General features: G+C 47.3%; 2 protein-coding genes across 2 annotated transcripts in view; both read left to right on the forward strand.

Annotated features, from left to right (window-relative positions):
* LOC121567525 (mitogen-activated protein kinase kinase kinase kinase 5) overlaps nucleotides 1-12,640 on the forward strand; it is a 38,425-nt gene extending 25,785 nt beyond the window's left edge. The window contains exons 18-31 of the mRNA XM_041877643.2: nucleotides 7,518-7,563; nucleotides 7,688-7,847; nucleotides 8,042-8,142; nucleotides 8,291-8,332; nucleotides 8,647-8,802; nucleotides 9,112-9,172; nucleotides 9,278-9,380; nucleotides 10,543-10,601; nucleotides 10,805-10,908; nucleotides 11,166-11,343; nucleotides 11,473-11,541; nucleotides 11,711-11,803; nucleotides 11,926-12,049; nucleotides 12,144-12,640. Of these exons, the coding sequence (XP_041733577.1) occupies nucleotides 7,518-7,563; nucleotides 7,688-7,847; nucleotides 8,042-8,142; nucleotides 8,291-8,332; nucleotides 8,647-8,802; nucleotides 9,112-9,172; nucleotides 9,278-9,380; nucleotides 10,543-10,601; nucleotides 10,805-10,908; nucleotides 11,166-11,343; nucleotides 11,473-11,541; nucleotides 11,711-11,803; nucleotides 11,926-12,049; nucleotides 12,144-12,240 (1,393 nt within the window). The 3' untranslated portion in view covers nucleotides 12,241-12,640. The remainder of the gene's footprint in view (nucleotides 1-7,517; nucleotides 7,564-7,687; nucleotides 7,848-8,041; nucleotides 8,143-8,290; nucleotides 8,333-8,646; nucleotides 8,803-9,111; nucleotides 9,173-9,277; nucleotides 9,381-10,542; nucleotides 10,602-10,804; nucleotides 10,909-11,165; nucleotides 11,344-11,472; nucleotides 11,542-11,710; nucleotides 11,804-11,925; nucleotides 12,050-12,143) is intronic.
* Nucleotides 12,641-13,365: 725 nt separating this feature from the next.
* On the forward strand, nucleotides 13,366-19,610 carry LOC121567526 (WD repeat-containing protein 20). Its single transcript, XM_041877644.2, has 4 exons — nucleotides 13,366-13,985; nucleotides 14,650-14,832; nucleotides 16,393-17,757; nucleotides 17,995-19,610. Exons 1-4 carry the CDS (start codon nucleotides 13,512-13,514, stop codon nucleotides 18,040-18,042), a joined length of 2,070 nt encoding a protein of 689 aa, XP_041733578.2. The 5' UTR covers nucleotides 13,366-13,511; the 3' UTR covers nucleotides 18,043-19,610.
* The last annotated feature ends 1,183 nt before the right edge of the window (nucleotides 19,611-20,793 follow it).

Genomic DNA, 20,793 nt, shown 5'->3' on the forward strand with positions numbered 1-20,793 from the left:
AAAGCATGTAGAGGTCTGTAATTTTTATCATAGGTACACTTCAACTGTGAGAGACGGAATCTAAAACAAAAATCCAGAAAATCACATTGTATGATTTTTAAGTAATTAATTTGCATTTTATTGCATGACATAAGTATTTGATCACCTACCAACCAGTAAGAATTCCGGCTCTCACAGACCTGTTAGTTTTTCTTTAAGAAGCCCTCCTGTTCTCCACTCATTACCTGTATTAACTGCACCTGTTTGAACTCGTTACCTGTATAAAAGACACCTGTCCACACACTCAATCAAACAGACTCCAACCTCTCCACAATGGCCAAGAACAGAGAGCTGTGTAAAATTGTAGACCTGCACAAGGCTGGGATGGGCTACAGGACAATAGGCAAGCAGCTTGGTGAGAAGGCAACAACTGTTGGCGCAATTATTAGAAAATGGAAGAAGTTCAAGATGACGGTCAATCACCCTCGGTCTGGGGCTCTATGCAAGATCTCACCTCGTGGGGCATCAATGATCATGAGGAAGATGAGGGATCAGCCCAGAACTACAGGGGAGGACCTGGTCAATGACCTGAAGAGAGATGGGACCACAGTCTCAAAGAAAACCATTAGTAACACACTACGCCTGTCACAAGCCGGGCTAGAACTCCGGTCTCAAATGTGTAGAGCTGGGGGTACTACCCCTTAGCCACAGAGGAGATGTTGTAGGACCCAAATGAACCACCCAAGGCAATACTCCAGGTAAGTAGATTTAATGTTCCAAAACAGGAGGCAAAACAAAACAACTCCCCGAGGGAGAAAAACAAACTAAAGATAACTTGAATAACTTACTAGGACTGATACGGTGGGACAAAGCAGGAGACACATAGACAGACGCAATAACCAAGTGAGAAACAAGGGGGAAAAAACACACAGCTAAAATACTCAAGGGGAAACAAGGCACAGGTGACATAGATAAGCTAATTAGGACACATGAGGAAAAACTAAGGCAAAGGGGAACACAGCTGACCTCTAGAGGCCAGGAGACAAACAGGGGAAGCAGGAAGCTGACAGGACCCCCTCCTCTAGGAACGACTCCTGACGTTCCTTCCAGAACACCCTGGCCCCAGGGTGCGAAAATCTCGGATCAACCTGGGTCCAGGATGTCCCTGGCCGGAACCCAGGAGCGCTCCTCTGGCCCGCAGCCCTCCCAGTCCACCAGATACTGCAGAGAGTTCTGGACCCTCCGGGAGTCCAGTATCCGGCGGACTGTGTAGGCTGGCTGGCCGTCTATGATCCTGGGAGGTGGCGGGGGTCTGTGGGGGGGGCAAAGGAGAAGACAAGACAGGTTTAAGGAGTGAAACATGGAAAGTGGGGGTTAACTCTAAGGGAGCGAGGCAGAACTAAACGATACGACACAGGGTTAACCTTTCTAGAAATGCGGAAAGGGCCGATGTATCTCTGGGAAAGCTTCTTGGATTCGACCCGGAGGGGCAAGTTCTTAGTGGCCAACCAAACTCTCTGACCAGCTCGGAAACTAGGGGCCGTCCGGCGGTGGCGATAGCCTGACTTTGGTATCTCTGGGAGGTCCGAAGGAGGGTACACCTGGCCTTCTTCCAGGTCCGCCTACAGCGTTGGACAAAGCGCTGGGCCGAGGGAACACCAACTTGCGCCTCTTCCTCTGGAAACAAAGGAGGGTTGTAACCGAACTGGCATTCGAAGGGGGACAATCCGGTGGCTGAGGACTGGAGGGTGTTGTGGGCATATTCAGCCCAAATGATATAGGTGGCCCAAGACGTGGGATTACTGGCCGCCATACACCGCAGGGTGGTCTCCAGATCCTGATTAATCCGTTCCGTTTGGCCATTAGACTCTGGATGGAATCCTGACGATAGGCTGGCTGTGGCCCCAATAAGCCTGCAGAAGGCCCCCCAAAACCGGGACGAGAATTGGGGACCTCGGTCAGAGACCACGTCCAGGGGAATGCCAAATATCCGGAAGACATGGTTCATGAGGAGCTCCGCAGTCTCCTTAGCCGAGGGCAGCTTGGGCAGGGGAATAAACCGGGCAGCCTTAGAGAAACGGTCTACCACCACAAGGATGACGGTGTTGCCCTGGGATAGAGGGGAAGTCCCGTAACAAAGTCCAGAGAAAGGTGTGACCATGGCCTTCGAGGAACAGGTAAGGGATGGAGCAGTCCCTGGGGGTCGCTGGCGTGTCGACTTTCCCTGGTTGCACACAGGGCAGGCCTCAACATAGACCTGCACGTCCTTCTTGATGGACGGCCACCAAAACCGCCGTCGGAGGAACTCCAGTGTGCGAGCACTGCCAGGATGGCATGTCAAGGGCGACTCATGACCCCACTGCAAGACGCGGGCCCGAACCGAGAGAGGAACGTACAGGCGACCGGCAGGACCACCGCCTGGATCGGGCTCATGGGCAAGAGCTTCTCGTACCCCTCTTTCTAGTTCCCACTGAAGAGGTGCGACGATCCTAGACCTCGGAATAATCGATGCCAAGGGCTTCTCTTGTACCTCGGGAGAATAGACTCGAGACAGAGCATCCGGCTTGACGTTCTTGGTGCCAGGTCGGTAAGTCAGGATGAACTGGAATCGATTAAAGAAAAGGGACCATCGTGCTTGCCGAGGGTTCATCCGCTTAGCCTGTTGGAGATATTCCAGGTTCTTGTGGTCTGTGAGGCACCTGGAAAGGGTGCTGAGCCCCCTCAAGCCAATGGCGCCACTCTTCCAAGGCCAGTTTAACCGCAAGCAACTCTAGATCCCCCCACGTGGTAGTTGCGCTCGGCCTCAGACAGGCGGCGAGACATGAAGGCACAAGGGTGTAATCTCCCATCCGTACCCCTCTGTGACAGGACGGCTCCCACCCCCACCTCTGAGGCGTCCACCTCCACCACGAAAGGTCTCTCTGGGTCAGGGGTCACCAGAATCGGAGCAGAAGTGTAGCGGCGCTTGAGATCCTCGAAGGCCCCTGCTGCTTCCGGACCCCAGTGAATCTTGGTCCCTCCTCCCTTGGTAAGCGTCGTCAAGGGGGCTACCACCGAGCTGAAATTCTTGATGAACTTCCGATAGAAGTTAGAAAAGCCAATGAACCGTTGAACCTCCTTGACCGTGGCAGGTGTGGGCCAATCGTGGACCGCCTTGACCTTCTTGGGATCCATCTCTAGGTGCCCGGGAGTGACAATAAACCCGAGAAACTGAGTCTGAGAAACATGAAATTCACACTTCTCAGGCTTAACGTAGAGGTGATTGTCAAGGAGCCTCTGGAGGACCCGGCTAACATGCCCCTCATGCTCCTTCAGTGACCTCGAGAAGATGAGGATATCGTCCAGGTACACGAAGACGAACAGATTAAGCATATCCCGGAGAACATCATTAATCAGGGCTTGGAATACTGCGGGGGCATTGGTGAGCCCGAACGGCATCACCCGATATTCATAGTGTCCCGTGGGCGTGTTGAACGCCGTCTTCCATTCGTCTCCTGGCCGGATCCGCACGAGATGGTAAGCATTGCGGAGATCCAGCTTAGTAAAAATGGAAGCCCCTTGAAGCAGCTCAAAAGCAGTGGCCATGAGAGGAAGAGGGTATCGATTCCGAACCGTGATCTTGTTGAGTCCCCGGTAATCAATACAAGGCCTCAGACCCCCGTCTTTCTTTTCAACAAAAAGAAGCCCGCCCCAGCCGGGGAAGTAGAGGCATAGATGAGGCCGGCTGCCACGGACTCCTTAATGTAGGTGTCCATAGCTGCGTGCTCGGGGAGGACAAGGAAAGATCCGACCTCTAGGAGGGCAGCACCCAGGGAGTAGATCAATGGCACAGTCATGAAGTGCGATGAGGCGGTAAGGCAGTAGCCCGGGCCTTGCTGAACACTGCTTTGAACCGATGGTAAACACTGGGGACTCGGGAGACGTCAACAGACTCTTGAAACTGGGTACTAGGGGCTGAGGAACTCTGAAGCATGCAGGTGAGTTGGCAAGTGGGACCCCAGCTAAGAATGGTGCCAGTAGGCCAGTCGATCTGGGGATTATGTCTGCATAGCCAAGGGTGACCCAGGATAATAGGATACTCGGGAGAGTCAATGAGATAGAAGGTCTCCTCCTGCTGGTGTTGAGAGATGGTAAGTCGCAGGGACTGAGTCGCCTCAGTAACTTTTCCTGGTTCCAGAGGTCTGCCATCTAAGGCTGTAACTGCCTGGGGTTGAGGAAGTAGTTGGGTAGGGACCTTAAGTTCCTTAGCCAAGGTTACATCCATAAAATCACCTGCGGCACCGGAATCGATCATAGCCTGGACCCGATGCTGGTGGCCCTCCCAGGACAGAGTGGCTGGAATAGCTAGGACCGCGTTAGTAGGAGGAGCTCTAATTTTCCCCATCACAACCCTCCTGTAGCTGGGCGGGGACAGGCGTTTCACAGCTCGGGGCAAGTGGAGCGGAAGTGGCCGGCAACCCCGCAGTAGAGGCACCGACGCTCCCTCATGCGACGTTCCCTTTCGTTGGAAGAAAGCCTGGAACGGCCTAACTGCATGCTCTCCGGGAATCCTGGGGCAGTTCAGGAGCCGGGGCAGCTCTGAATGACGGAGTCCAAACAGGAGAAACAGAGCTGCTCAGAGGAACTTGGGACTGAGACACCTGACGGCGAGCCGTTCTCCGCTCTCTTAGACGATTGTCCAGGCGGATGGCCAAGGCTATGAGGGACTCGAGATCTTCAGCTGGTTCACGGGTGGCTAACTCATCTTGAAGGGGCTCAGATAACCCTCCCTGAAAGCAGACCCTCAGCGCTTCATCATTCCATCCGCTCCTTGCTGCTATGGTTCGGAACTCAATGGCAAAATCTGCCGTGCTTGGGGGCCCTGACGGAGAGACAGTAGGCGCTTGGAAGCCTCCCGCCCACTGACAGGATGATCGAACACCCGCTTGAACTCTTCTACAAATGCAGCGTGGGAGTCACAACAGGCCTCCTGGGACTGCCACACCGCAGAGGCCCAGGCGAGCGCCTTGTCTGAAAGAAGGGTAATGAGGTAGGCAATCTTGGAACGGTCTGTGGGAAAACTTGAGGGTTGGAGCTCGAAGGTGAGGGAGCATTGGGTGAGGGAAACCCTGACAAGAGCTTGGATCCCCAGAAAAGGGCTTGGGAGGTGGTAGTCGGGGCTCCGCCAACCGAGAAGGCCTGTCGTCACTGGGAGGTGACCGGGGGAAGGGGGAGAACCAAGGAGGCGTTCAAAGAGCTGGTGAAGGGAACTCATCATTTCGGCCAGGAGTTGAGAATGTCTAGCCATCAGCTCCTCTTGTCGGCTGAGAACGGCTTCATGGCGCTGGAAAGAAGCCTCATGTCGAATGATCACCGCCAACAGGTCCTGGGAACTGAGTGTTTCTGGGTCCATGATTGACTTGGTTATTCTGTCACAAGCCGGGCTAGAACTCCGGTCTCAAATGTGTAGAGCTGGGGGTACTACCCCTTAGCCACAGAGGAGATGTTGTAGGACCCAAATGAACCACCCAAGGCAATACTCCAGGTAAGTAGATTTAATGTTCCAAAACAGGAGGCAAAACAAAACAACTCCCCGAGGGGAGAAAAACAAACTAAAGATAACTTCGAATAACTTACTAGGACTGATACGGTGGGACAAAGCAGGAGACACATAGACAGGACGCAATAACCAAGTGAGAAACAAGGGGAAAACACACAGCTAAAATACTCAAGGGGAAACAAGGCACAGGTGACATAGATAAGCTAATTAGGACACATGAGGAAAAACTAAGGCAAAGGGGAACACAGCTGACCTCTATAGAGGCCAGGAGACAAACAGGGGAAGCAGGAAGCTGACAACGCCGTCATGGATTAAAATCCTGCAGCGCACACAAGGTCCCCTTGCTCAAGCCAGCGCATGTCCAGGCCCGTCTGAAGTTTGCCAATGACCATCTGGATGATCCAGAGGAGGAATGGGAGAAGGTCATGTGGTCTGATGAGACAAAAATAGAGCTTTTTGGTCTAAACTCCACTCGCCGTGTTTGGAGGAAGAAGAAGGATGAGTACAACCCCAAGAACACCATCCCAACCGTGAAGCATGGAGGTGGAAACATCATTCTTTGGGGATGCTTTTCTGCAAAGGGGACAGGACGACTGCACCGTATTGAGGGGAGGATGGATGGGGCCATGTATTGCGAGATCTTGGCCAACAACCTCCTTCCCTCAGTAAGAGCATTAAAGATGGGTCGTGGCTGGGTCTTCCAGCATGACAACGACCCGAAACACACAGCCAGGGCAACTAAGGAGTGGCTCCGTAAGAAGCATCTCAAGGTCCTGGAGTGGCCTAGCCAGTCTCCAGACCTGAACCCAATAGAAAATATTTGGAGGGAGCTGAAAGTCCGTATTGCCCAGCGACAGCCCCCGAAACCTGAAGGATCTGGAGAAGGTCTGTATGGAGGAGTGGGCCAAAATCCCCGCTGCAGGTGTGTGCAAACCTGGTCAAGACCTACAGGAAACGTATGATCTCTGTAATTGCAAACAAAGGTTTCTGTACCAAATATTAAGTTCTGCTTTTCTGATGTATCAAATACTTATGTCATGCAATAAAATGCAAATTAATTACTTAAAAATCATACAATGTGATTTTCTGGATTTTTGTTTTAGATTCCGTCTCTCACAGTTGAAGTGTACCTATGATAAAAATTACAGACCTCTACATGCTTTGTAAGTAGGAAAACCTGCAAAATCGGCAGTGTATCAAATACTTGTTCTCCCCACTGTAACTGCCTTAATCTTGCTGGACCCCAGGAAAAGTAGCTGCTTCCTTGGCAGCAGCTAATAAATACAAATACAAATACAAATGGGACAAAACAGATGGGGTTGGCTTAGACTGTTGACAACATGTCAACTATTTTAGTCTCCAAATGAGCACTTGATGTCTCTTAAATACATCGTTACAGTTGTTGGTTAGCTAGCTAGCTAATTTTTGCCATCCCTTACAAAAAAAGATTGCGGTCAGAGTGCAGTATAACTGCAGTACAACTGCAGTACGCTACAAATACTGTGACCAAAATAACACTTTATTTTTACTGCAGTACTTTTGCAGTGTAACTGCAGTTACAGTGCAGTATAACTGCAGAATAACTGCAGTACACAGCAGTTATTCTGCAATTACTGTTTCCAAAATACCACAGTGGACTGCAGTTACTGCACTTTTATTGCAGTTTCAAAACTGCAATCTTTTTTTGTAAGGGATATTAGCATAGACATGTCATCAGTCAAAACAACTCAAAACAAGACAAGGTATCAACAACAAGATACATTGAGCTGAAACGAGCCACCTACGATTCCCCACATGGCAGCTTCTTGTCATTGTTGCTAGCTATATGACCGTTCAAAATCATAACAACATCCACCTTCTGGCCACATCGATGCGCACATCATTTTTGTGACTTTGTCAGCCAACCCGTCTATATAACAGAGCTTTATGGGAAAAGAGATCCAAAGATTTGGATGAAAACAACAATCTGAAACAACAATTTCTGTTTTACCCTGAACAGCGAAACAATCCCCCTAGATGACACCCCACCCCCACTCCCTCCTAAGGTAAACAAACATTACATTTTTCTAAACTATGGCAATTCGTTACCTCTACATATCCCATGTGTCTATGAATATGGTGTTGACATAGCCTAATTTCCAGTGCCTGACCTCATATATGCCCACGCAGCCCAAAGTTTGTACCAGTTCAGAGGAGATTGTGACAGGAGAGGACGAACGTGGCCGGACACTGCACTCCCTCTACGCCCCCTTGCCCCTCCGCCGGACCTCTAGTGGTACCCACACACGCCCTGTCCCCCGTCCACGCTCCCAGCGAAACATCAACTCCGGTGAGTGTCAGCTCCACTCTTATCCCTACTTGTTACCTACAGTTACCGATGTAGGATCTTAATTTGATCACCCTGTTGTCCCTTCTGAATTGCATACCATGTACAGTGAAGGACCTTTGACCTATGACATTTACCCTGAAGAACATCTCCATGCTCTCTAATGTACAGTAACAACATGATTGTGTCCCCTGTAGACCCTGTTTCCTTCCCATTACACATAACAGACAGACCAGCGGACCTCCAACCTCCTGAGCTGCCCCCCAAGAAAGACAGGAGAAGGAGACAGCCCCCCCAGGTATGGATGGGACCCAGAATTAAAACAGCATTTCATTTTTCCTTCTGAGAGGAGGACTAGCAAAACGCATTACTTGTTGGCTCGCAGAAATTTGGATAAACTGATTCCAATATGCATGTTTAGAGTATGTCTCTGTTTTCTATTTCAGGGTCCAGTTGAATGTGCCAGCCCTGTGCTGAAGAAACCTCCAGTAAGTTTGTCCACCAATCTCATGAGTATATGTCGCTCTACAGTTTACGACAGTTACTGTAACTCTGTATCGATGCACTGAGACTTGCTCACACCTTTATCTGGAACACTATACACACACTATGAACAATGAGAGTGACTCCTGGGCCCGTATTCATAAAGCGTCTCAGAGTAGAAGTGCTGATCTAGGATCAGTTTAGTTTTTTTGATCATAATGAATCAGATTATATAGACACGTCAGAAATTATCCTAGATCAGCACTCCTACACTGAGACGGTTTATGAATATGGGTCCTGTTCTCCATCTCGTGTCTAGGTGTACTTTAAGAAAGTATTCAATGGCTGTCCGTTGAGCGTGAATTGTTCAACGATGTGGGACCATCCGACAACCAAAGACCACCACCTGATCCTGGGAGCAGACGAGGGGATCTACACCCTCAACCTGAACAGCTCAGAGGCCACCATGGAGCTGGTGAGAATCTGCTCTAATATCTTTCTATGTCTGCAGTGAGGCTAGGTCTGGTCCCATTGCGTGATGTCAATAACGAGTTGAACAAGTCCTAACGCCCTGGACCAGAGCTACAGTGAGGCTAAATGTATGGTCTTAGAGATTAAGCTCATGCTACAGAATGACTGTACAATTCAGTAAAATAGATGTTATAGCTACAGTATTGCATTTTGCTTTCATATTGCTTGTAATCTCTACTTAACTCTACATGTGCCTCACTCATCCGCTTCTAAAACCCTTGAAATGTTCTCTTCGCCCGCATCTCTCCTGCAGCTCTATCCAGGAAAGTGCAGCTGGGTTTACACCATTAGTAATGTCCTCATGTCAATATCAGGTGAGATTCAGCAAGCCATAGACATTCTACAATACTAACATCTGTCAAATAAATAGACTGAAATCATCTGTGTGTGCGTGTGCCTGTGTGTGTTTTCCTCCCCAGGTAAATCGTCCCAGCTCCATTCTCACTTACTGAAGGAGTTGTATGAGCAGGGCCGAAAGGAGCAGCGAATGGTGGCCTTGCCAACCCACAGACTATTGCCTAGGTAACCCTACAATTCATTGCCATAGGCTAGTGCTGGGTCTTATTAATTAGTGAACACCGTAGCAAAGCATTTCCCAACAGAAAAGCAAAACAAGCATTTCTTATTCTTATTTATTTATTCCATGTAAAACTGACTATCCTACCGATCCTTGACTTCGGCGATGTCATTTACAAAATAGCTTCCAACACTCTACTCAGCAAATTGGATGTAGTCTATCACAGTGCCATCCGTTTTGTCACCAAAGCCCCATATACTACCCACCATTGTGACCTGTACGCTCTCGTTGGCTGGCCCACACTACATATTCGTCGCCAAACCCACTGGCTCCAGGTCATCTATAAATCACTTCTAGGCAAATCCCCGCCTTATCTTAGATCATTGGTCACCATAGCAACACCCACCCGTAGTATGCATTCCAGCAGGTATATCTCACTGGTCATCCCCAAAGTCAACACTTCCTTTGGCCGCCATTCCTTCCAGTTCTCTGCTGCAAATGACTGGAACGAACTACAAAAATCTCTGAAGCTGGAGACACTTATCTCCCTCACTAACTTTAAGCATCACTTGTCAGAGCAGCTTACCGATCACTGCACCTGTACACAGCCCATCTGTAATTAGCCCACCCAACTACCTCATCCCCATATTGTTATTTACATTGTTATTTATTTTGCTCATTTGCACCCCAGTATCTCTATTTACACATATTCTTCTGCACATCTATCACTCCAGTGTTAATACTAAATTGTAATTATTTTGCACTATGGCCTATTTATTGCCTTACCTCCATAACTTACTACGTTTGCACACACTGTATATAGATTTTCTATTGTGTTATTGACTGTACGTTTTGTTTTTGTTTATTCCATATGTAACTCTGTGTTGTTGTTGTTTTTATCGCACTGCTTTGCTTTATCTTGGCCAGGTCGCAGTTGTAAATGAGAACTTGTTCTCAACTGGCTTACCTGGTTAAATAAAGGTGAAATAAATACAAATTAAATACAAATGTCTTATTAAGTTCAGTAGTAGTCCCTCCCCGTTTCGGCCTGTTTCCTTCCGCTTCGTTCCTAGTGAATACAACCCTGGTGTTTGTTGTTGATGATAACATTGTCTCCCCCTGTAGTTACTATGACGTATCAACATAGATTTTCTTTCTTATTTCCAGGAAGTTTGCGGTCTCATGTAAGATACCGGACACCAAAGGCTGCAAGACCTGCTCAGTGGGTGAGAAAAGAGAAGTTGAGAAGTCCTGTTTAGCTTGATAAAAAAATGATTCAGGCAGTTCAGTCACTGAACTTCAGTTGTGGTATTGTGCTTGTAACACGAGTGGGTTTGAAGTCAAAGTTGAGTTAGATCAATGTGTCTGCTAAATGACTGTTATACTAGAATGCTGAGGTCCTCTCCTGTCCCCCCCTTAATCCCTGCAGCCAGTAACGTGCAGCAGGGCTGTGTGTTCCTGTGCTGTGCCCTGGAGGCCAGTGTGGTGCTCCTGCAGTGGTACGAGCCCATGCATAAGTTCATGCTCATCAAGGTGAGTACACACAGGATCCCACAACAATCCTTCTCATCATCCTGCTGCCCACTGTCTTCCTGGGTCCTATTCAGTAGGGCACATCATAGCAAAACAGTTTGCAAAAGATCTTATTGGATAAGTTCATATATTTCTTCCTTGTTTCACGCCGTTTCAAATAGTTTTGTCCATACTAGACACAACCCTGTAGTCACGTATACAGTCACAGCTGACAGTCCCTGACTATTTCCCTGACTGTGTGTGTTTGTCCCCTGCAGTCCTTTGACTTCCCCCTGCCCAGTCCCCTGCGTGTGTTTGAGATGGTGGTGGCACCGCAGCAGGAGTACCCTCTAGTGTGTATTGGGGTACACAGGGGTCCCAGTCCTGAGCAGCCCATTAAACTGGACAACATGAACCTCAACTCCAACACCTCTTGGTTCACCAACACTGGCTTAGGTACTATGAACTTAACACATCACAGAGCATGCTTATTTCTATGAACATACAGTTCAATGGAATTCAACGTAAGCTTCTTAGTTTGGACCAATCTGACAGTTGTGTTGTAACTGTGTGTTTGTGTTCCAGAGAGCCGGTGTCCTGACACAGTGCAGGTGAACCAGCTGGACTGTAACACTCTGCTGGTGCTCATTGAGAGTAAGTCATGTTATTATCATCACCATCCTCAGGAAGAGTAGGCTGGTTACATACCAAGTCTGTTTTAACCCCTGAATGACGGTGTCTTTATCAGTCTATAAGAGGGAAATGAAATGTGTAGGAAGGCCTAATGTGTGTGTGTGTGTGTGCCTCTCTCCCCTCTGAATAGATTCAGTACACATAGTGGGCCTGGAGGGGGAGCAGAGGAGCCACAGGATGCTTCAAGCTGAGACAACTTTCACTTTTGATGTGGAAGCTGTAGGTAAGAAGGGGAGGAGTAGAGGAGCATGGTCATCATAATAAAATCATTGTGAGGTTTGAGGGGTGTGGCCTAATGCACATTCTCTCCCTCTGTCTATCTGTCTGTCTGTCTGTCTGGTTCAGTGTATTTTGAGAACAGTCTGCTGGCTGTGTGGCGTCATGGCTGGCAGAGGAGAGGAGAGGGCCCAGAAGTACTGCAGGAGATCACAGACTCCAAGAAGACCTTCCGTCTAGTGGGATCAGACCGGTATGTGTGCCTGTATACTTTCATGGGATACACACTGACACACACACAATCAAGTAAATATAGTTTTGATTGACCCATTAATAACCCTCTGCAGGATAGTTGTCATGGAGACACGGCAGAGTGAGGACCATTCGGAGCTCTGTAACCTGTACATCCTGGAGATTGCGGAGAACTATGTCCCAGTACCTTGAGAACTCTAGCACTTGGGACCAAGCTCAAAGTAGCACCACCTCGAAAATATCAAGCAGCAGCCATGGCACTGTGTTCATGTCCAACAATACTGCTGTGCTGCTGGTTTAAAGGAGCACAGGCTGAATTCCTCCCTCACAATCTGGGAGCAGATGGAGTGCTTCCACTGCCAGCCCACACAGGCAGAGTGTGCCAAGACACACATGTGCATTCATTCCTCCACAAAGACCTATTTCTCCTGTAACAGTACCACAGTACCTACCCTCTGCTGCAACCTGATCTCAGAGCATTTCGTATTATTCTGTATGCAAATCAGATACGCTCCATTAAGTATGATATGTTACGTTTCGTATGGTATGTATTAATTGATGGATGTCCATCATCCATTTCATATGACATGTTACAAATTACAGTTCATATTTTATATGTTATGAATTTGCGAAATGTATAATATGTTACGAATCTGCAAAACGTACAATATGTAACATATCATACTATTTTGAGTGTCCCGGAATTACGTTTAATATGTTATGTCTAGTCTATGAGACCAAGCTGTCTTTCTTTCATCTACAGGCTCACAGACACATAGGGGCCTACACTTCCCATCACAATCTATTCAAATAAATGGGGAACATTACCCAATAAAGGTCTACCAAGTCTGACTTATTTTTCATAACACTGTAATGTCAACAAGTGGCCAACTGGGTTCACAGTGCATGAAAGTGTTTTTGGAGTGACATCAAGTTTAATTGCCCATAGGTATTCTGACTGTAGCTTCCATCTCTCTGAGGTCTGCGCAGACTGCATTGAAGACTTCCTTCAATTAGTGAGTTGTCCTGATAACAGGAAAGGGCGGTTGTTTCAATCATAATAATAATAATAATAATAATATCAGGAGGTTGCTGCAAACGGATGAGGTTTTGACTTAGTTTTAACACAAGTTGAATATGATTTACTAGTTCATGATGGTCATCCAGAGGGATGAATACCAAAACTTTAATTCACCTAATTCTACACATCAGTAGCCTAGTTGTAGCGCCTCATTACAGATGTATAGCGAATGCGCAGCGCAGCTCGCCAATACCCATGAATTTGCAGCACCACTCGCACTCTTCTAGGGGGCGCGCGCTACCGATGGCTGTAATAACTAGGCAACCATGACCAATGATTTATGACGCTTGAAGAGGGTATCTCAGCTTGTTCACTGAATAGCAGTCTTTTAAAAATGCGCTTGAAGACCCATTAATTTATTGGATCTACAAGCTCACTAACTATGCCCGTCTCTCCCATTTTCATTGTAGTTTCGAGTATTATTTCCAGGTCAACATTTCAATTTCCTGTGCAGCTTGATTGTGGACTACTAAAAATGGCTGGTGATGGAGGCGCTCTGAAGGATATCAATGAGATTAAATCCCAGTTCAGGACTAGAGAGGGTTTTTACAAACTGCTGACCCTCTCGGATTCACAACAACGAGGCGGACTACCTCGGGGTCTGTCCGCAGGTACCACGGTGGGCCCCGGGGGTGGACCGGGTTCGATACCCGGTGGTGGTTTAGGTCTGGTGCAGGGGCCCGGAGCTGCCTCCTCCTCCAATGCCGCAGCCAACTCCTCTCCGGCGGGCTTCCTCCCTCCTGTCAGGGTCTCCATGGTGAAGCTTCAGCCCGAGGACCCGAGCGAAGAATCCGAGAGAGTGTGTTTTAACATCGGAAGAGAGCTTTATTTCTACACCTACACAAATATCAAGAAGGTAAGTTGAATGACGGCGCATGCAATTAATGAATAGACGACTGAGATTTATTATAAACTAACGTTAGCCAATTTGCTTTAGTTTGTTGTAGGCAAACCTATTTTCTCTGTTGACAGTAGTCGCTATGTCCCAGACTAGTTTGCTCTAGTGGTGTTAATCCAAATTTAATATCCAAAGAAATCGTGAACACGTTCTTTTGAGGCAATCAAGTCGTGCATTCATTATTGTTTTGCTAAGCATCTGTAGACCACAGAAAATGTTGCATGCACGTAAAGGCGTGTAGACGGTGTTGCTGGAACGCAACAATGTTGCAACATTTCAGAAATACAGTTGCAAGGATGTAGCTGCATTGATGTTACATGTAGCGCGTCATTTTTGTGACAGCAAATGTTTGCATCCAGTTTTACACAACACTTAATCGTGTAGTTTTTAATGCAAAAAATGCCTTAATGAGGGGGAATCTCATTATAAAACGCTTAGTTCAACTAATCTCCTATACTCATAAAATGTATTTTAAACATGTACCAAATTGAACTTCCACAAAGGGGACAAACACTGAAGTAGAACACAGAAACAGGGAAACATTTTTGAAAAGGTTCTGTCACTTGTTCTTTTTAAAAGCTGCTTGCTCCTAACTCTCTCCCCCTCTGTGTTGTCTGTGTAGGCTGTGGACCTCAGTAAACCCATAGACAAGCGTATCTACAAGGGCACCCAGCCCACCTGCCATGACTTCAACCAGTACTCTGCCAGAGCAGACAGTGTGGCCCTCATTGTGGGCTTCTCAGCAGGCCAGGTTCAATACCTGGACCCCATTAAGAAGGAGACAAGCAAGCTCTTCAATGAGGAAGTGTGTGTGTGTCTGTCTCTGTTTGTCTGTCTCTGTTTTCTTGTCTGTGTTTGGAGGGGGGTTGAGCTATAGCCTATGTCTGTGTTGCCATTTGCTTTATTTCATAGGAATATTTGGAACACTGCAAATACTTTTTTAAGAGCTCTTCTTTTGAAGTACTGCCTGCCTTCTTGGAGAATGACGTTCTTAAAGGCCCAATGTAGCTGTTTTTCTATATAAATGTCAAATCATTTCTGGGTAACAATTAAGTACCTTACTATAATAGATTTCCATTAAAATGGGAAAAAATAGTTTTCTGCAAAAAAGCAATTTTTTCCCAAGCAAGAATGTTGCTAGGAAAACTGAAAACTAGCTGTTATTGACAGAGAGGTTTGGAACTCTCTTTATTGGTCTATTAACCAATTTACAGAATGCTGATGTCACCATGGAAAGCCGAAACTACTGCACATGCAAACCTGCTGATTAGAAGGTCCTGTGTAGATAGTATTTTCAACCAGCAACTATTAGGATTTAACACTGATAACATTTTTCATCAGCTGTTGTACAATATGATATTAAAAACAGAATTTTGACTGCACTGGGCCTTTAATTAAATTCAGAAGACTGAGTGTGACGATGAAGAGTACCTCTCTTTGCCTGGTTTCTCCTCTGTCAATTAACCTCCTCCGGCACAGTAGATCTAAATCCACTCTCACTGCTGTTCTATCTCTGTCACATAGCTCAGCTTTATACCAACATGCCTCACTTTTATCATAGCATAACATAGAAACAAGTTGATGATAAACACTGCCCTCTGTAATTATTGGGACAGTGAAGCATTATTTATTATTTTGGCTCTGTACTTAGTTTGGAAACCATGACTGACTATGATGTTAAAATGCAGACTTTCAGCTTTAATTTGAGGGTATTTTCATCCATATCGGGTGAACCGTTTAGAAATTACAGCACTTTTTGTACATAGTCCCTCCATTATAGGTGAGCAAAAGTATTGGGACAAATTCACTTATGTGTATTAAAGTAGTACAAAGTGAAGTATTTTGTCCCATATTCATAGCACGCAATGACTACATCAAGCTTGTGACTATACACATTTTTGGGATGCATTTGCTGTTTGTTTTGGTTGTGTTTCAGATTATTTTTATTTCAAATTCAAACTTTTGGAGTATAGAGCTAAAATAAGAAAAATGCTTCACTGTCACAATACTTACGGAGGGCACTGTAGGTCTGGTTTTCCGGACAAAGCCTAGTCCTGGACTAAAAGCACTTTGAATGAAGAATCTCTATTGAACATGCTTCTTTGTCCAGAACTAGGAAGCCGACCCATAGTCTTTCACTCCAGATGTCATTTCATGTAGGCTGTCGTTTTGTTACACAGTAGTTTAGGAGGACATAGAACCTCTAACCGTTCAGATATTAGTTACAGCTGTTGTGACACCTGGCGTCCTCTTTCAGATAAATCTCTTACCATTGTCACTGAACATAGCATATAAGCGTTTCAAATGTACCAGTGTTGCTAATATCAAATTCTTATTCTCATCACACCCCCATGTTGCCTTTCAGAGGATGATAGACAAGTCCAAGGTGACCTGTCTGAAATGGCTGCCCAAGTCAGAAAACCTGTTCCTGGCCTCCTACGCCAGTGGCCACCTCTACCTCTACAACGTGGAGCACCCGTGTGGCACCGCCGCCCCGCAGTACTCCCTGCTCCGCCAGGGCGAGGGCTTTGCAGTCTACGCCTGCAAGACGAAGACGCCCCGAAACCCGCTGCTGCGCTGGGCCGTGGGCGACGGAGGCCTCAACGAGTTTGCCTTCTCGCCGGACGGCGTGCATGTGGCGTGCGTGGGCCAGGACGGCTGCCTGCGCGTCTTCCACTTTGACTCCATGGAGCTGCAGGGCGTAATGAAGAGTTACTTTGGCGGCCTGCTGTGCGTCTCCTGGAGCCCCGACGGCAAATACCTGGCCACGGGTGGCGAGGACGACCTGGTGACGGTGTGGTCATTCGCGGAAAGCCGCGTGGTGGCCCGGGGACACGGCCACAAGTCCTGGGTGAACGTGGTGGCCTTTGACCCCTTCACCACCAGCCTGGAGGACGAGGAGCCCATGGAGCTGAGCGGCAGCGAGGAGGACCTACAGCAGGGGCCGCTGCACTTTGGCCGCGTGCGCACCAGCAGCACGCTGTCACGCCTCTCCCGCCACAGCTCCAAGGGCGGCTCGCCCTCCGTCACCTACCGCTTCGGCTCGGTGGGCCAGGATACCCAGTTCTGCCTGTGGGACCTGACGGATGACGTGCTGTACCCGCGTTTGCCCCTGTCCCGTGCCCTCACCAACACCTTCGGCCCCACTATCCCCCCCTCTGTCAGCAGCACCATCAACAACACTACAGGTGGAGGGAGTGGAGGGGTAGAGGGCCACCAGCACCCCACCACTAACCCCCACCAGCCCCCCACCATGCCCCTGCCTCTCCCCCGCTCCCTGTCGCGCTCCAACTCCCTCCCCCACCCCGCCGTGGCCAACGTCTCTAAGGGCCAGAGCACGACGGAGAGCGGGGGAGGGAGCGGAGGGGGCAACGCCACCCCCTTCAGTATCGGCCGCTTCGCCACGCTCTCCCTGCAGGAGCGTAAGTCGGACAAGTCTGGGGGGAGCGGGGTGGGCGGGGAGAAGGAGCACAAGCGCTACCATAGCCTGGGCAACATCAGCAAGAGCAACGACAAGATCAACGTAGCGCCACGCAGCAGTCGCCTGGACGCCGCCAAGGTGCTGGGCACCACCCTGTGCCCGCGGATGCACGAGGTGCCCCTGCTGGAGCCCCTGGTGTGTAAGAAGATCGCCCACGAGAGGCTGACCGTGCTGGTGTTCATGGACGACTGCATCATCACCGCGTGCCAGGAGGGCCTCATCTGCACCTGGGCACGGCCGGGTAAAGTGGTGAGTCCTGCGCCCAGCGTCCGTAACGTTATGGCAGCAAAACATCTATCAATGAATAATGCTCTGTAGGCTGTCCTATCAGCTTTTTCGTTTACTAGTTTATACTCCCAAGTTATTTTATAGGACTTCTGCCCTTGAGAGTATTTCTGGATTACTTGCCATGACTCTAACCTTTCTTCCTTTCTCTCCCCCTCTTTCCCCTCCCTGATGCTGCCTGCCCCCTGCCCCCTCCTCCAGAACTTGACAGCACAGAACGGGAACTCTCCCAGTGGCACGGTGGTATAGTTGGAAGTGGAACTTTGCACTCGCCCCTCCCCTCCTCCCCCCACCAAACCCCCATCATGGCTGAAGAGGGGCCAGCATTTGCATCCTGTCATCACGGTATTGCACCCCTGATGTATCCCCTTGCCTCTCCTCAGCCTCTCACCGCTTCTCTTTAGAAAGACTACAAAACAAAACGGGGACCGTCTTTTCCCAGAAGCATAGAGAAGGCAGACTCCTCTCCAACCTGCAAACACTACGAAAGCCACGGTCATTGTATTTTATTTATTTACCTTAGCACAAGACTGAAGTAATTTATATTGTAAATAATACGAATACTCTATAAAGACAGAGGACAAAGAGCATTGAAATAATGACTCAAGCGAGTGAAAAAAATACAATATTACTATATGAAGATCCTATATTGTACATAGCGACACAGTTAACATTGAATGTCTGCAGTTAGGGACCTGAAGATAGTGTTTTTGTGTGATAGAGTTCCTTGATTTGTTATGTCCCTTGACGCAAACTGGTTTGGTTTGTCGATGAAGACGGACGCATTTAGGGTCTCTGGCATCAGACTTGACCCTTGTGTAGTACGGAGCGCAGTCTTCCTATGGCTGCTACTGTACTCTTCAGCTGAGACTGTCCGCTCCCAATTACACTTGTTCCTAACATTACTGCACAGAGTGACACACTGTACCCAAGTACGCATCCAAGCAGTGTAGCATCCACTAGGCTCCATTCCACGTACACCTGCAATGCCTCTTGCAAGATTTTGCACGTTCGACAGTCATCATTTTAGCCCACAGAAGGAAAGAGGCAATTTGTCTTGTTGTGATTTTCTTTTGTGTTTTGTTAATTTACATGGCTTTTATTTCAAGTCATGTCAAGCTACTGATTCTAACTCGGCTGTATTATTTGTGGATTATTCTGTGTACGTGATATCCATGATATTCTACCAACCTGGTTAAATGACAATGATCAGTGGGTCTTGCATCAAACCATTGTTTTACCTAGAAATTATTTTATGTGTGGGGTTTGAGGTTCGGTATGCTGAAAGGCATGCAACTGACAAATGAGTCAAAGCTACCGGTGTAATAACACCAGACTAGAAATGGTGGTGGACCAACTAAAATAATTTGTAGGGAAGATGTGACTTTGTTGTGTGTTTAGGATCTGGCCAGTTAAGATAAGAACACTGTTGATAATGGAACCGTTTACTCTGGCAAGTTCAAGGGGCTACCATTTTATTAGTATTTATATGTCCTAATAACAGTTATGTGAAATAGCAAAAGGTGACACTAGAACCATCAACACTAAAATAATTTAATGTACACTGAAGACTACCCTCTGATCGAATGCAAGAGAATGGAACTAACCATTTTATGCCAAGGGAAGAAAATCCATTGCATTTATTGTTTTTCTTTTTGACCATTTACAGCAAACCATAGCATGTATTGTTTTTTTGTTCAATGTGCATTATTACACTTATGCCTGAGGTGGTGAAGTTAGTGGCAAATGATATCACAGTATCAAGTTTGTATATGGAGATCTGTTATTAAAAGTCTAAACCCAAATGCTACCTGTTATTCACAGCCTATATCCATCTCATTGATTTGCAATAGGAATATCTGAATCTAGTTCCGTTTAGTTTTTTGTAGTTATAAACTCTCCAGGCTCTTGCACTTTAATAATCACAAATATAGGTTTATCTTGTCATCCAAGATCTATTATCTTGTTATCAAAGTTTAAAGTGGGGGGGCTTTACTTAGCTCATCGCGCTCTAGCGACTCCTTGTGGCGGGCTGGGCACCTGCAGGCTGACCTCGGTTGTCAGGTAAACAGTGTTTCCTCCGAAACATTGGTGCGGCTGGCTTCCGGGTTAAACGGGCAGATGTTAAGAAGCGTGGTTTGGCGGGTCATGTTTCAGAGGACTCATGACTCGACATTCGCCTCCCGAGCCCATTGGGGAGTTGCAGCGATGAGACGATCGAAAAAGGGGGTAAAATACAAAAAAAACATGCCAGAGAATGGTAATTTAAAGAAAGAGCAATATGTAGACAGATATGCTTGCCTTGAACAGAGACAGACACGTTTGCTTGTAAGTGTAGACTGCACTGAGAGTTTTTATTTCACTTGGCTGTAACGATTGAGTCCAGAGAAATTACATTGAATAGGATGAAAACCGTCTCTTGCTCAGACAAGGTAAGCAGAGAAACTAACACCACCGTATGCACCCTGACTCTCAGTACAAATTACATGGAGCACATAAATGACATAGATCTGTCAATACCTCTGACTTTGTCATTGTTGTTTGGAAAACACTTCACATTACATCACCTGTGCATAACTTTAAATGAATAACCTATGGAGTAACCATGTAATAAGAAAATACAGTCACATAGTAATGTTAAGTAATAATTTTGTATGAAGACCATCATGAAATGTGTGAAAGTTGATCACTTTAGCATGTCATTAAGGGACAGTTAGAAAATTACTGGGGTGGGTCCAACTCCAGGTGCCTCCCCTTGTACTGTCAAATAAATTGCACACTATCCCCCTTCATTTAATTAACTCAAAAATAATGTTTACGACCACAAATAACAACAACTCTAGCGACCCTGTGTTTATAAACATCAACTTTGCCACTACCAGCATGCTTTTGTGGCGCACTTGATGCCATGCACGGCTAAGGTTGAGGGTTCGCCGACCACCACGGACGAGCTCACTCTCTCTGCCTGTTTCATTACACTATGATCAGAGCCAGCTGCAG

Source organism: Coregonus clupeaformis, chromosome 6 (assembly GCF_020615455.1).
Source record: "Coregonus clupeaformis isolate EN_2021a chromosome 6, ASM2061545v1, whole genome shotgun sequence".
Classification (NCBI taxonomy): domain Eukaryota; kingdom Metazoa; phylum Chordata; class Actinopteri; order Salmoniformes; family Salmonidae; genus Coregonus; species Coregonus clupeaformis.

Coding starts and splice junctions, on each gene's coding strand:
- LOC121567526 (XM_041877644.2), top strand. CDS start 13,512: ATGCCCGTCTCTCCCATTTTCATTGTAGTTTCGAGTATTATTTCCAGG. Junction 14,833..16,392: donor GCAAGCTCTTCAATGAGGAA/GTGTGTGTGTGT, acceptor GTTGCCTTTCAG/AGGATGATAGACAAGTCCAA. Junction 17,758..17,994: donor GGGCACGGCCGGGTAAAGTG/GTGAGTCCTGCG, acceptor CCCCTCCTCCAG/AACTTGACAGCACAGAACGG.